The 15,742-nt window shown below is 39.0% G+C and overlaps 1 protein-coding gene across 2 annotated transcripts in view; it reads right to left on the bottom strand.

Moving 5' to 3' along the window:
* TDRD9 (tudor domain containing 9) overlaps positions 1-7,223 on the bottom strand; it is a 49,481-nt gene extending 42,258 nt beyond the window's left edge. For both annotated transcript variants that reach the window (XM_054068854.1, XM_054068855.1), the window contains exons 1-5: positions 7,170-7,223; positions 5,991-6,088; positions 5,332-5,553; positions 4,121-4,243; positions 1,977-2,057 (exon numbers count right to left, since the gene is read on the bottom strand). In XM_054068854.1, the coding sequence (XP_053924829.1) occupies positions 1,977-2,057; positions 4,121-4,243; positions 5,332-5,553; positions 5,991-6,017 (453 nt within the window). In that variant the 5' untranslated portion in view covers positions 6,018-6,088; positions 7,170-7,223. The remainder of the gene's footprint in view (positions 1-1,976; positions 2,058-4,120; positions 4,244-5,331; positions 5,554-5,990; positions 6,089-7,169) is intronic.
* Positions 7,224-15,742: the final 8,519 nt, after the last annotated feature.

The raw sequence follows: 15,742 nt of genomic DNA, 5'->3' as shown, positions 1-15,742 counted from the left end.
CGAGATACAAAAAATATTTATAATGAGAACAACCTCTCACTTCAGTTCCCCCGAATGGCAATTTACTAGAACCTGCAAATATCACTATCTTTATCCTGTTCTTATTTTCTTACCCAAATAGCTGTTACTGGTCACTACTGGAAATTGCACTGTTTGGTCTCACCCAATAGAGCCATTACTAATCACAGGTCTTCTTGCAACAATTCTATCCCAGCCAGATCATACGTAGAACAGTTAAACCCATGTCTGCTGTGTGGGAGAAAAGCAATAATCTGCACCCGCCACCTTCCAGAAATCTCAGCATAGTTGGTAGGAAGACCACAACAGACAGATCTTGTCCTCTCTACGTCAAAGCCTCCTGTTGCCATCCTGTTAGCTGATGCAATATTGAATTATCTGCTACTTCTGTGGTCTGTAATGACCAGATAAGGAGAGGAATGCCTCGTGTGTAACATAAAGACATTTCTTTTCCCTTAAACAGAGGCCTCCTTGCACCTCTTCACTTCGTGAATCCAGGGGAGCTGGGAAGAGAACCCTGCATTTTCTAAATTATTTTGCCACATGATCAACATTCCCTTCCTTTGCAGTTTTTCAAAAGGGGCAGAAAGGGATATAGTAGGAGGCAGTGGGCTCCTAATTCCAACATAATTACCTGTTCCACTCTGCTAAAACTCAGCAATTGAGATCAAGAGTTCCCATCTCCCGACCATAAAAAATTCGAAGGGACACACGTACACCCCCACAAATCTAAGACTGTCTCAGATTTGAGGAAATAAAGAAGATAAAAGTTTTCCAGTGATAATTTTGATAGATATAATCAAAATCAAAGAGAAAAAAATCTTTCAGGAACCTACAAAACAAAACTCTTCTCTAACAGAAAAGATAAAAGGACCTGCAGGGATTTCTGCCACTGACAACAACAAGGTAATCAGCATCAAGGGAAAACCTTTCACAAACAGTATCATCAAACTCTTTGGTATTCTCGATAGGCAGAGCCAAGTGCTAATAAAGGCTGAATAGCTTCACACTATTGTGACTTTAAATTCAAAGGCAATTGTGTTTTCTTATCAGGCAGGAAACGGATAAAAAGTAAAAAGATGTGAAGTGCACAGGTATACCCTATGCAAACCGGAAGGACAGTTCCAGTGAGTGAGAGCATGCTTGGAAGATATGAAGACCAAAGTTGTTTTGAGTTTGAATGTATGCAGTGGATTGTACAGCAGAAAACATTCCCTTTCAATAGCAACAAAAAACTGCCAATGCAAATTCATCTCCCATCCGTTTTGAATGAGACAGTTTCCAATAACTAAAGAATTAACTGAAGCACTTAAGGGATACATGCAGACTCACAAAATTTCTGCAGTCCCCAACAGCTGCACAGAAATAAACCTATCACCTGTATTTAACTTCCAGCAACTCAAGAGTTCATTACTTTGAAGCCACAAAGATTATACCATGATCAATATCTGCTAACTCTGCTTTAGTACAAAGCACAATTACCTAACAGTCAGAGAAAAAAGCTCAGCCATGTTTTACTACCAGTTCTGCCTAGAAACTGCAATACAGTATTTCTGGCTTTTGTTATTTTTCCAAATATCTTGTCCTACTTTAAAAAAGCTCAGTAATTGCAACAATTAATGCTACTACATTTAACCAAGGATAAGCACTGCCCTCAACAGCAAATACACAATTCCAGTCAAATATCCATCTTGCATTTTTTAGCCTTAAGCAAAATTTGGAAACTAATACATTCTAACATGAGGGAAAAAAAAGTCTCTCAGAATACATTATAGCATCCAGGAAGAGAATGCCCTTTAGCCTGCTTGCTTATGCCAAGCCCTAAAATAAATAATATTTTAGTAAAAAATAATGATATATTTTAAGGTAAGTTCTTTAAAACATGCCCTTGTAAATCAAGAACATGTGAAAAATTTATTCTTGCAGGAAACAAATAGCAGAAGGGATTCTGAACCTACCTTTACAAACTGTGAATTTGTACACAACAGTTTACGGATCATCAAAAGCAAGAAATCCATTTCTTTTGTACGCTGATGCACCTGGAAGACATTATCCACAATTCCATTTTCATTAATTCATGCTCTTCTTTTTGACAACCTCTTCCTTTGCTACTCAATTTCATGCTTTAGTTTTGTAGCTTGAAACAATACATTTTCATAGAAGAAAATAGATCTTTTAAGACAATGTATATTAATCACAATTTAAAAGCCCAACATAGCTTTTCAAATGACTACAGCACCCTTTGTGGAAGTCATACATCAGGAAAATTGTACAATGACTAGAAAACCAATCATGAGCTTCTAGCCACTAGTCTGCTGGAGCTGACATAGCAGCTGAAGTGATCCTGAAGACGGGAAAGCGTGTCCAGTTCTGGAATCCTCAATGTCAGAAGGATATGGAGCTGTTGGAATAGGTCCAGAGCAGGGCTACAAAGATGATTGGAGGGCTGGAGCACCTCTCCTATGAGGACAGGCTGAGAGAGTTGGGCTTGTTCAGCCTGGAGAAAAGAAGGCTCAGAGGAGACCTTACATCGACCTTCCAGTACCTGAAGGGGCTACAGAAAAGCTGGAGAGGGGCTATTAATAATGGCTTGTGGGGTAGGACCTGGGGAATGGGTTATAAAACTGGAGAGGGGCAGATTTTAGGACTCGGTACATTAAGAAGAATTTCTTCACCATGAAGCAGATGGTGAGGACACTGGAAGAGGTTGCCAAGGGAGGTTGTGGACTGCCCGCATCCCTGGAGATGTTCAAGGCGCACCATTGGATTTATTCTTGGGTCGTTACAGCAGCACCCTGATGTAGTGGTATGTCCCTGCCCATCGGGCAGGGGGGGTTGGAGAACTAGAATTATCTTTAAGGTCCCTTCCAATCCTTACTTATACTTGCTTGATATTTATGAAACAAGGCTTTTTCAAACCTCTTACATAAACTCTAGTTCTCCTACAGAGGCCCACAAAATTTACATCATTCATTTTCCCACAACCTAATAACACGAACAATCTAGCACCTCTCCTATTGTAACCACAGCTTCTATTCAAACTGCTTCTACAGCTTTTTAAGCACTTTAAACAATGTTATGGTTTTGCCACACATCCACGCTGATTCTAGAATAATTAAGTGATATCTCACAATCTTGTGCCCATGAAGAAAACGCGGCTACCAATTCTCTATAGGATGTGGGTTTTGTTGGGTCGTTTATTTTACTCTCTTGTCTGTTTGAATGAAGTCCTGAAGTTTCTTCATACAAGTGTAGCTATTTGCTTAATCTTTTTCAGTTTTGCAATGTCCCATCTCAAGTTCAGTCACAACAGCTTTCATTATTACTGTAATAATCTAATGGAATACCAAGCACTGTCTCCTTTCTCCTCAAACATCCAAGAAACAGTCATTCTTAGACATAACACCATAACGGAATAAAAATAAAACCAGCATTAAAAAATATACATTCCTCTTCTGAGCCATTATATCGCAGGATTTAAAATATCACCTTAAAATGTGATTTATAGTCATGGTTTGTGAAAGCACAATTTCACATCTGACTAGATTTAACAGTCAAATACTGTTTACCTCTGAAAACAAGCATAAAATCACATAAAAAATACAAATTGCAAAAAAAATTTTTAAAGTATATTTTCTTTAGCTTTTCAGTGCAGTGACAGTAACAATGAACCCACATGAGCAGACTGTAAATCTAGCCATCAGACAAAATTTTCAGAGGGCTATATTATTTTTCAAGACAACCATGAAGAGCAAAGCCTCTTTCTGAGGGCAGTAACAGCCAGAAGAGCAAAGAGTAGCAACCTCCTCCTCACAAGCCTAGCCACAAATGTTTTTGGAATCCAGGCAGTGGATTTCAGTAAACATTTTAAGGCATTCATATCAAAAGCAAAGCACTCCCAAACATCCCCTTCACAGCCTCAGTTCTAAACCTCATCGCTCAAAGGAACAAGACAAGACTTTTTAAAGAAGTATTAGCTGGGACAAGTTATACAAAGCATCTTTACAAGTGGATGTCCGCATTTTTCTCTCTCTAGCATGCTTAGAGACAAAAGAAGAAGGCATTCTTAATATGAAATTTAATTTTTTTTCCCCCAACTTACTTCATCAATCACAACATGCGTGAATTCAGCTAGGCTTTTTGCTTGAACTGTTCTTTCAAGAAAAACTCCAGTTGTTATGTACAGCAACCTTGTCGCCCTTGAGGAAACATTCTCCAACCTCACCTAACACAATGAGAATAACAAAAATGTGAACAGATACTGAATGTATTTACAGGAATTACACATCTGAAAGAACTCCAAAATGAAATACAGAGTAAATCCATGAGAATTATTCATTCAAAATTATAAGAGACTCTGTAAAAATGAGTTTAGAACCCAGAATAAAGTAACTCTGGTAACAAAGGAATGGAAATGCAGACCCAGGAAAGCAGACATGGGATAAGAGATGAGGGAGAAGCTTGGGCACTGTAGACTCCATGCTATGAACAATTCTGTAACAGTCAGTTAAAGATAAAAACCCCTGAGGCCTTGAACTGAACAAAATTGATTTCATGGGTAACAAAGAGAAAGCATCTAACATACACGGTACATTTGGATGCAACCCAGAGCTGCAGACCAAAGACAAAGAAAGAGGTAAATGCATGTTAACAAACATACATAAACATGACCCTAAGTGGAAGAAAGAAAGGAAGAAACAAGAAAAAGAATGAAGTGGAAGAAGAAACCAATATGCATTTGTTCCTCCCAGCAAAGGATGCCAGAAGCAGACAACTCTCCATAAACACAGTTAAGCAAAAATTTAATCCAAAATAAGCACCACAGTCCACATGATGAAAATGGCAATTATTTTTGCACCAATTTAATAGTTGAAGTTTTTCACATGTTAAGAAGAAACAATAGGACATGCACAAAACAGTCTGGCCATAAATGCATGGAAGTTTTGACATTGCCGACAGGTAAATGTAGCAAATTATGTTAATTATGGAGTTTAGAAAAGGAAAAGTGGCAGAATACTGTTCTCCTGCAACAACTTCAATGATTAATAGTATAGATGTGTCCAATTATCAGAATGCAGACAATTAAATATTTGTTTGAGTTTGACTAGCAATTACTAGCAATTATTCAACTTTAAAAGCTTAAGCATTTAATTCTGAATGTTTAACAAGAGACATCTAGAAATCTGCAATTCCACTTTAAAAGCAGATTCTCTAACATTTCTTCAGGGCACTAGATATGCTTAAACATAATCAATAAAGAAGATAGAGTACTTTTTGATGTATTTTTAATTATAACTTGAAATTTCCTCATACCTGATATCCTACAAGTTCACCTAACTTCCACGATCTTTCCTTGCAAATCCACTTGGCAAGGCTGCTGGCACCAATTCTCTGAGGATGAGTAACAGCAATGTTGCAGTGGACAGATCGCTGAATGCAATCATCTAAAATGTATTGTGGAATTTGTGTACTCTTGCCGCTGCCAGTTGCTCCTTGTACAATCACAATGGAATTGCTTTCTATCAGATGCACTATCTGAAACAATTTTTCAAGGAAACTACTAAGCCCACAAAACAACTCAAAACAGATTTAAAAAAGATATGAAATATGAACAGCTTGCACTGCAAATAACAAATCTCCATAAAACACTGTGCTATATTTTCTATCATCTCCTAGGCATCTGTAGATAACTGGACTCCTAAAACACATTAGAAGATTACAAAAAAAACCCATGGGCACATACTTATACACATTCTACATAAATACCTATAAACAAGAAGTATAACAGCAATGTTTCTTCCTCTAAGGGTTTTCATACAATGGTTTTGTACAACAAAGGTTTTGTACAATGCTGTAAATAGCAACAGTAGCTTCCTTCAGGAAAAAAAAAAAAACAAAAAACCACAACAGACCAACCAAAACCAAAATAGAAACTTCAGCGTTTATTCTATATGAAAGTACAATGAAATTACCTCTCTCCTGTGTCTGGCTACAGGCATATCAACATATTTATGGTTAGTTATTGGTTCAGGAGTCAAATAATTCGATTCACAGCGAGACAAGGAAGTACCTAGCCATAAAAATAACCAAGATAAGTCATTTCCATAGGGAAAGGGAAAGACCAGCAGGAGAATATGATCACAGTATTTGGAAACCTAACTTCTACCAAATTTGAATCACGTACTTATGAATGTTAACATAATTAATACTTTTTAATACTAATAGATTTAAGAGATTCTGTGTTTATGCAACTACTGTCTGCTGGCAGCAAACACAAGCATATTAAAACAAATCTCCAGAGGCTGGACAGTTCATTAAGACAGTTTCATGAATCACCAAAGACCAGAGTTCTCCAGAAGCGACACTCCAACCAGAAAGGTTCTTAACTTAGATTGTGTAATGCAGTAGTTACCAGTGATTCATTGCACAGTGATTTAATTAGCACTACTACACATACAGAACAGAACTTAGTATCAGCATCCTTGGGAAATATCAACTGTTCTCTTTAAAGTACTTGTGATCAAGTTTCTAAATATATTCCCCAGGAAAAGTCACATATAACATTCTGTCACAGCAGCACTGTATGAAGGCTGACTGGCTTCCCTCTGGCACAAACATGTCACTACCAAGACATCAGTAGCTCTGCTTGATTTGACCAATGCTAGAAGAAATCTCAAGCTGCTAGGGGAAAGATCCCAGTGTCAGCATATTCCTGCTAAAGCAACACGGCCTTCCCGCTAAAGCAACACGGCCTTCCCGCCTCTATCTCATTTTCCATGTAACAATTGCTATTTTGAAAAATGTGTTCAACGTACACAGAAGAGGGCAGTGGCAGCTCCATAGCAGTGCTCATAAAAAAGAGAGGGATAAAAAAAAAAAAGTGTAAATGGTAGGATTCATATTATAAGCTTCTCTAACTCAGTAAAAACTCGGTGTATTAATAAGAAGTGAATTTTAGGTTAATGACTATAAGAGTTTTATTTCAAAAATACAAAGGAACAAACCAGAAACAAATAAACAATCACCAGTATTCAGGTACCTGCTGAACAGTCAGATCAATTTAAAGAATGTTATATATCTCATTTTGTTCACTAACTTTTTTTTTATAACACTTTTTTCTATATAACAGTGCTATGACAGCAGGATCTTACCTTCTCCTAACCATAGAAACCTGGAAAAAAAGCTGTACCAACAGTAAATGGTCATCTAACATCAGCCACCATGGGTAAGCAGTTGAGAACAAAAAGCCATACAACCATTCAGTAGATGCTGCAAGTAATGAAAACTGTATTGTTTGGATTTTTTTTCTCTTCCAAGACATGTATTGTGTGCTTAAACTGAAAGAAACATTACTGCCTTTGCCTGGGAAACGAATACCATGACAACTGAGACAGATGGTACCTTCCTGGGCTGCAGAATAAACCTGCAACTCCAAGTGAGCACTGATATGACCCAAGCAGCCACCAGAAGGCTCACTCTAACGAACTGAAGATACAACCATTTTCTCAAACCAAAGAGGACTATTAGTGAAGAAAAACAGAACTGGGATTAGTAACTTGGGTAATCACCTTAGGAGGCACTAAGAAATCATGCTTGTTTTTTTATTTATTTAATGAAAGGTGATTTTCTGAACAACGAAAACTCACTACAGAATAAATACACTTCAATATAGACCCCTATGGAATTTCCAAGGTTTTTCTACTCATCTAATTAGCAATTGAACTACAGACTCCATATTACACATTGTAACCACCTTCAACTGTTGTCATTTTGTTTTTTTAACATCTATTTATGTAATTAATCCCAAAAAAGAGAACTGGTCCTTAGAAAAAGAGATCACAGTGCTTCTGCAAAAACAGAGGCATCTAAAGATTAAAGAAGCTACAGAACTACAGACTTTCCAGCAAGAAAGGCATAAAGTTACGCTTTTTCAATTGTTCATACTTTCTGGAAAACATTACTAAGACTGGGACCACAAATCCAACTGATGCATGCCTTTTTAAGGCAGCATGCTCAAACACGCCTTAGATTCTGACATACAGAAATGCAGGACACTCCCCACCTGAGAACAGTAAACTGAGAAGCATGCAACTGCTTACCACATTGTTTTAGAACAAACAAACCATTTATGCGTACAAGAAGCATTAATGCCAATCCAGAATAAATAATGATATTCATTTCTCTATTTCGAGCCAGCGCAAAAGGAAACTGAAAACTCAGTTATGGGAAAGATGAATTTGCCTGTTCACTTCCTTTTCAGTTATAGTGAAAGCTTTGTAGAGATGCGCTGACTGCCTGCCATGACTTAAACAGGTCTACTACCCATGGAAAGAACAATGTTCCAACAACTCAGTTGTTGTTGTAGCCCTTACAACAGATGAACTCTTCTGGTACTTGTTTCCTGAATCCTTTAACACAATATTAATTTTTTCTATTCACCAGTTCTGGGAGAAGAAGTTGTACAGCTGCATCTTGGTATCTGACACTAAGTAAAATGAGATGCATAAAAAAATATATATACTTTAAAGTAATAGATAGGTGAGTCAAATGAGATGCTTACTAAGTCACTGATCATTCATCCTGTGAGCTAGAAACATACGAAGTGATTACATTCAGCAAGCAAGCTCACAGGAAAGAACAGCCACAGGAAAGGAAAGACTCCCACACTAAGCCACAAAGCTTAAGGACTTCACACCAAGTCTTCCTACTTCAGTTATAACACAAAATACATAAGAGATACTGCTGACCGACCCTGCAGAGCTAAACCCAGAGCCTGGGCAAAGGGGATTATCTTTCCTGGGTGGGGAAAACAGGCTAATAGTTTTCTGTCTTAATTGCTCTTTGCTGAAGGATGACCCCAGGAAACATTAAAATTCCTAACAAAATACCACAAATAATTAGCCTTTGTTCACGAGATTTCTCTTCCCCATCGCAATTCTTTTCAACCTGCACATATTTTGAATATAAAAGATTTTTAGATGCAGATCTGTGCTATGAATAATTTTCCTGGCACACATCTGTTCTGAATACAAAACATTCAAGGAACTCTGTAACTTAAGGTTTTTTGCATTTCAGAAACTTTATAAGAAACAACGTTCAAATTGCTTCTTCTCTGTAAGCAATTACTTCACTTGGGACCTAGAAGATCCCCAGAAGAGTTCCATTTAATGGTGTGAAAATAATGAAGATAGAAGAGGAAAAAAACTGCCATCCACAAAGTTGCATGAAAATAATGGTACAGGCCTCCAAAAAAAATTTAAAAAAAGAACAGCTATTGTGTATTTCGAAGGTTTCTTAAAACTCCTAGTAAATACAGTCTAGAACACTCAGATTTGGAAAACATAAACCTGTTTTCCATAGGATGCTTCAAGTAGCAAGTGTCCCATACACACAGCTCTGGAAGGTTTCTCTCTGTACAACATCCTGCGACCTCTTGAATCTGAATCTAAGGTGTAAGGCTGAAATAGCCAGTACCAACAGTGAAACTATCCTGATGGGCAAAGGAAGAACTGCTAATGCTCTACTTGTTTTGGCCAATAGTTGTGATGAAGTATTTTCTTTTGCTTTTATTTAGTGACTTCAACTTCCTTTTCACAGCAGTATCACTTCTACCATGTTCTGTAGAAGCCAGAACCCTTCAAGTGCAGCTCCCTGATGAACCGTTTTCCCAACAGAGAAGCAGACCAGGCATTTGTATTCGTCCTCTTACTAGAAGAGCATAGGCTCTTTCAAAGAACTTGGAAAGCATAAAGTTTACACTCAACAGAACTTCATAAGACACCAAGACACAAGCAAACACCACAACATTATCAGTAACTTGGCAAGGTTTAAAATAGGCTGTCATTTTCTACAGAAGATAACACCTACATATAGAACAGCAACTCAGAAAGAAAGATGGATGCAACAGTAAGGGTACCAACTCTGAAACTTTCAGCTTCTCACTTCAATGTTGTGCAGCTTATTTCTTAACTACATTTGTACTCAACACAGCTTTAGTTATAGGGCCTGGTCTAGATAAATCATTGATCATTTATGACAATTTTTCATGTTTTCAAACAGAACACACACTTCCAGACTCTACATCAAGGTGGGACTTGACAAGCTTGGTCTCAGAATGCCACAGTCCTTCCACACCCATCACCACCCAGTCTGTTGAAAGTCCCCTACTGGATAGCATACAGCTGGGAGCAGTGCACTGACCTGAGGAGGCAGGCAGCAACACCACATGGAACAGCTACTGAAGCAACTAAGACTCCAGACCATGACACAGAAGAGAAAGAGAAGAAAGAGAGGGAAAAGGGGGATCAGAGGAAAATATGTAGTAGATTGATAATAGGGGAGTATGTGTATGCTAATATTTCAGTAATTATTTAAGTTTGTTTGCTAACTAGCTGCTGTTTAAGTAAGTTACAACTGGAAGGCTCAAATAAAAAAATCAGAAGGTTTAACTTTGAAGGACAAACACTGGAGTAGACAAAGAGAAAATATTTATCAACTAAAGTACAAAGATGACTATGCGTAACTATTTCCTAACAAGCCTAAGTTATAACCTTGTTTCTTTAACAGGAGGAACATTGCTAGCATCAGTTCAATTCAAAATTAAGCAGGCCACCAGTGCTGTTAAATTAAGTTGCTGGCCTACCTTAGGCAGAATTCCAATTGAATAGGTAAAGGACATTAAATGATTTACAGTATTTCCTTGAATTAATCAATACCACTACATATAGAGACATCTAAGGAACTTAACACTTAGTAATTGGTTGCTGTTCCTTCCTTTGCTAGTAAAGCACATGAAAAACTAGGGCACACCACATTCCTGGAACTACAATGTTCCAAATCTCTCCTAGTCCCTTTACTCCCTCATCTCTCAGCTTTCAATTCCACCCATCTCTCCTCCTCCCACAAATTTTTTCATGTCAAGCAACAATGAGATAGTAATTCTGTGGTTACGGACAGGTCGGTCAGCTGCACTGCACATGCCGGACCAGGGCGCTACACTACTGCTTCAGTCTGATGACAAGCTCTACCAAACGGCTTCACCATCTATCTGGGCTCCAGAGACCACGGAATTTGCAGAAGCACTGAGGGACAGCGATTTCTAGAAAATTTATCAGTTTGACAGAGTTTGGTATATCAGCAAAGGGATACAGAAAGTACTACAGAGAATGACACACAGAACGGACAAAACACATAAATATCCTTTTCTTGGGAAATCAGCTACATTAACAAATTTGGAAATTAAGAGGCACAGTAAGAGTTTGAAGCTGAGCTGTCCTGACAAGCGAGTCAGCCTCATACTGCTCTTACCAGAGCTCCTAGGAAAGGAGTGCAATCAAAGTTTCTCTCTAAAGGCAGTTTCAAAGCAACAATCAATTACACACAGAAATTACAATGGTTAGAAAATGGGAAAACAGGACAGATAAAGACATCAATCCACTGAGTTAGATGTTGTTCCTTGCAGGAATATTTTCAACTATAGACTCTACATCTATCAATACAATAAAATAGATGTATGCACATATATCTACATATCAGCACTACACATAGTTTTTCCACAAATACAGCGTTTACTTTTTTAATACCATGTACATACATCATAAACAAACAAGAAATATACAGTAAGGTTTCATAGTTTTGTTTAGGGAGGAGATGGGAAGAAAGACTGTAGGAGGAAAAGGACAGGTATATCAAGTTTAGAACAGGAACCAAATATATATGTACTTATTTTTCTTTTACCTGGTTTTATAGACAAGCTGACAATTTTGAACTGCACCAAGTTCCTCTAATCCTGCTTGTCTGTATTTTTCAGCATTTTCAGTTCCAACATTGATAGGCAGCTGCAGAGGAAAGAAATGATAAATCCATAAATGCTTCCTAATTGTGGTATCTCAGGGAACAACATTACAGAGTAAATTCCAAGTCTGTGTCATGCAGGAAATACTTCATCAAAAAACTTCAGAAAGAAATTTTGTCTCTGCAATTAGATGATAGCCTCAGGAAAATGCAACATAGATTTTTTTTTTTTTTTTCAGATTTAGAACAACCAAGCTCAAAAAAATATCATCTTTTACGTTTTTAATACTTAGGAATTTCTATTAAAGTCTTGATTTTTTTCTGATCAAAGATGAAACAGTTGTTTCACCAATTCTTGACACAGTACAACTAAGAAAATACAAGTAATTTTTGCACAATTCTCTGGAGACGGGGAAAGCAGACAGGAGTAAACACAATTATCTCACTACCATAAAGGAAAGAACTTTTGTCTTTGAAGCAAGAAATTATGATGGCCAGGAAAAAAAAAATTAACCCAATTACACGATCAGTGAATTTTATGGAAATTTATTTCATGCAAGACAGTTTATCCATGACATAAACAGAATGAAATAGGAGAAAAAAATTCTCTTTGACATAACAGTGTGCAGAAAAACACATGTTTCACTAGATATAAGCAGCATATGTACAATGATTGTATGATTACTGTATCATAAATTAACTTAAGTGTAGAAGAGTTTTGGAAACATCCAAAGTTTCCTCTTTTGGTTTTGGTTGTTTTGTTTTTTTTAAAAAAGAGATTAAACACAGAATCACACAGAATCACAAGGTTGGAAAGGACCCATTGGATCATCGAGTCCAACCATTCCTAACACTCCCTAAACCATGTCCCTAAGCACTTCATCCACCCGTTCCTTAAACACCTCCAGGGAAGGCGACTCGACCACCTCCCTGGGCAGCCTGTTCCAGTACCCAATGACTCTTACTGTGAAGAATTTTTTTCTGATATCCAACCTGAACCTCCCCTGACGGAGCTTCAGGCCATTCCCTCTAGTCCTGTCCCCTGTCACTTGGGAGAAGAGGCCAGCTCCCTCCTCTCCACAACCTCCTTTCAGGTAGTTGTAGAGAGTAATAAGGTCTCCCCTCAGCCTCCTCTTCTCCAGGCTAAACAACCCCAGCTCTCTCAGCCGCTCCTCGTAAGACTTGTTCTCCAGCCCCCTCACCAGCTTTGTTGCTCTTCTCTGGACACGCTCCAGAGCCTCAACATCCTTCTTGTGGTGAGGGGCCCAGAACTGAACACAGTATTCAAGGTGCGGTCTCACCAGTGCTGAGTACAGAGGGAGAATAACCTCCCTGGACCTGCTGGTGACCCCATTTCTGATACAAGCCAAGATGCCGTTGGCCTTCTTGGCCACCTGGGCACACTGCTGGCTCATGTTCAGTCGGCTGTCAACCAGCACCCCCAGGTCCTTCTCTTCCATGCAGCTCTCCAGCCATTCTTCCCCCAGTCTGTAGCGCTGCATAGGGTTGTTGTGCCCCAAGTGCAGGACCCGGCATTTGGCCTTGTTAAACCTCATCCCATTGGTCTCGGCCCAGCAGTCCAGCCTGTTCAGATCCCTTTGCAGAGCCTCCCTACCCTCCAGCAGGTCGACACTTCCTCCCAGCTTAGTGTCATCTGCAAACTTGCTAAGGGTGCACTCGATGCCTTCATCCAGGTCATTGATAAAGACATTGAACAGAGCTGGACCCAGTACTGAGCCCTGAGGAACTCCACTTGTGACTGGCCTCCAGCTGGAGTTAACTCCATTGACCACCACTCTCTGGGCCCGGCCATCCAACCAGTTTTCAACCCAGGAGAGTGTGCGCCTGTCCAGGCCAGAGGCTGACAGTTTCTGAAGCAGAATGCTGTGAGAAACTGTGTCAAAGGCTTTACTTAAGTCCAAGAAGACTACATCCACAGCCTTTCCCCCATCCAGTAGTTGAGTGATTTTGTCATAGAAGGTGATCAGGTTAGTTTGGCAAGACCTGCCTTTTGTAAACCCATGTTGACTGGGCCTGATCACCCGGTTCTCTTGCATGTGCTTCATGATAGCACTCAAGATTACCTGTTCCATGACTTTCCCTGGCACTGAGGTGAGACTGACAGGCCTGTAGTTCCCCGGATCCTCTCTGCAACCCTTCTTGTATATGGGCACAACATCAGCCAGCCTCCAGTCTAGTGGAACTTCCCCAGTCAGGAGGGACATGAACTATCAGTCAAAACTATGGTTTTGCACTTTAAGCTCTGGGCCCAGTGCAAGCCTCTGCCATGCCGCATACAGCAACTCTGTTTCTCAGTAGCTTGAGACATTTTATAAAAGGACAGTACTGCAAAAGTAAGCCTTTCTTGACCCAAATGATAAGCAATATGAACCTCAAAAAACAATTAAGCCGAAACCAAGAGATTTTTAACATGGCACTGTCACACATGATAGAGCAATCCACAATATCTTGATGCCATAGCGCACCCACTTCTCTGACAAGGCAAACTGTGCAGGTTGACTCTGCTACAGCCTACTCACTCAGACCACTATTTCCTCCTATGGGAAACATTCAGTATTTATCACCCACCACTGGCAACAAAACAAGATGTGGCTTATTACCCTATTTTAACAATATTTTGCGTGTAGGGATAAGGCAAATCTTCCCTGGATGTCAAGTAACACAGGGTTCAACAGGACTGCACTCACCTGCACAGTCACTTTGTGAGAAACAGCTGCCTACCTTCAGCAAGCAGACAACACTTTCATCACTCCAAGCCTTCTGACAACTGGGACACAGAACACTGCAACAGGGCTGAATCTGAGGTACAGTTCAGAAAAGTTGGTACACATCATGCGAGACCATTTGCAAAGGAAGTTATTCCACTGGATGTATATTAAGCACAACGAAAACTCAAAAAGACAATGGTGGTATCAAAGTCAAGCATTCAAGTAGCTGAAAATAACATATAACTGAGCACAGTCTCGGTTTGGCAGCACTGTATGCACATACTACACAGATTATAGTGATATGAGTAATTGTTTTTCATTTCCATAGGACTGCAGCCTCACCGAGGACACTGGACACATCTTTTGACAATAAAATCTGGTTATGCAGTAAATACAAGTTGTCCTTCATCTCTTCACAAGAAGAAATGCTGCCTGACTAAAATGTGCTTTCATTGAGGAGGACATTATTACTGGACTGTCAAGAGCCCTGAGCAACAGTGAGCAAATCATTTCAATAAAGAACTCCCACTGACGGGTAGGAGCTAAGGGTGAGAAATGTAGGACTGTATTCTCCATAGACTGTGAGGACCTTGCAGAAGTATCAGTATTTAAGCAGCAGCTGAACCCAGCTAAGAAACAGTTTTATATAATACCAGATATATTCAACTAAATGCTCCTGGAGATGGAGTATTAAGCATTTCAAAATGAAATGTGTGCATGTGCTTTTTGACCTGCGCCTGCACAGGTCCAGGAAAATGAGGACAGTGAGACCTTGGCGATTTGTAAGAATACGTTATTTTGATTTTGTTTTGATATTTTCTTTCAGGAATTGGGTTTTCTGTCTTCAGAAAACAGCATGAAATAAATAAACCTCAGGCTATGCAATGAATAAAGAAAATATTTAATAGCCAGTCATTAAGAATGAATATTGCTCACTCCATGCACTGAATTGGGTTACAGTCTTGGGGAAATTTATATGTAATCGGAAAACTGCATAAGAACACATGAAATGAGTAAACAGCCTTCATTACATCATTTCTCAATGTTTTAATGCTGAATCTTGCAGCTTTCTTAAATTAAAAGCTTAAGGAATACTGTTATTTTTTTAAGCAAAATGGGGGAAAACATCATTATGAAGCCCTCTGGCACTCTCCTTAGTCGTCATAATGATACAGCCCTTTCAAGCCATCTTTAATAAGCCA

The sequence above is a fragment of the Cuculus canorus genome, chromosome 5 (genome assembly GCF_017976375.1).
Source record: "Cuculus canorus isolate bCucCan1 chromosome 5, bCucCan1.pri, whole genome shotgun sequence".
Classification (NCBI taxonomy): Eukaryota; Metazoa; Chordata; class Aves; order Cuculiformes; family Cuculidae; genus Cuculus; species Cuculus canorus.
Note: the sequence above shows the minus strand (reverse complement) of the source record. Positions and strands in the feature narration are given on the sequence as shown.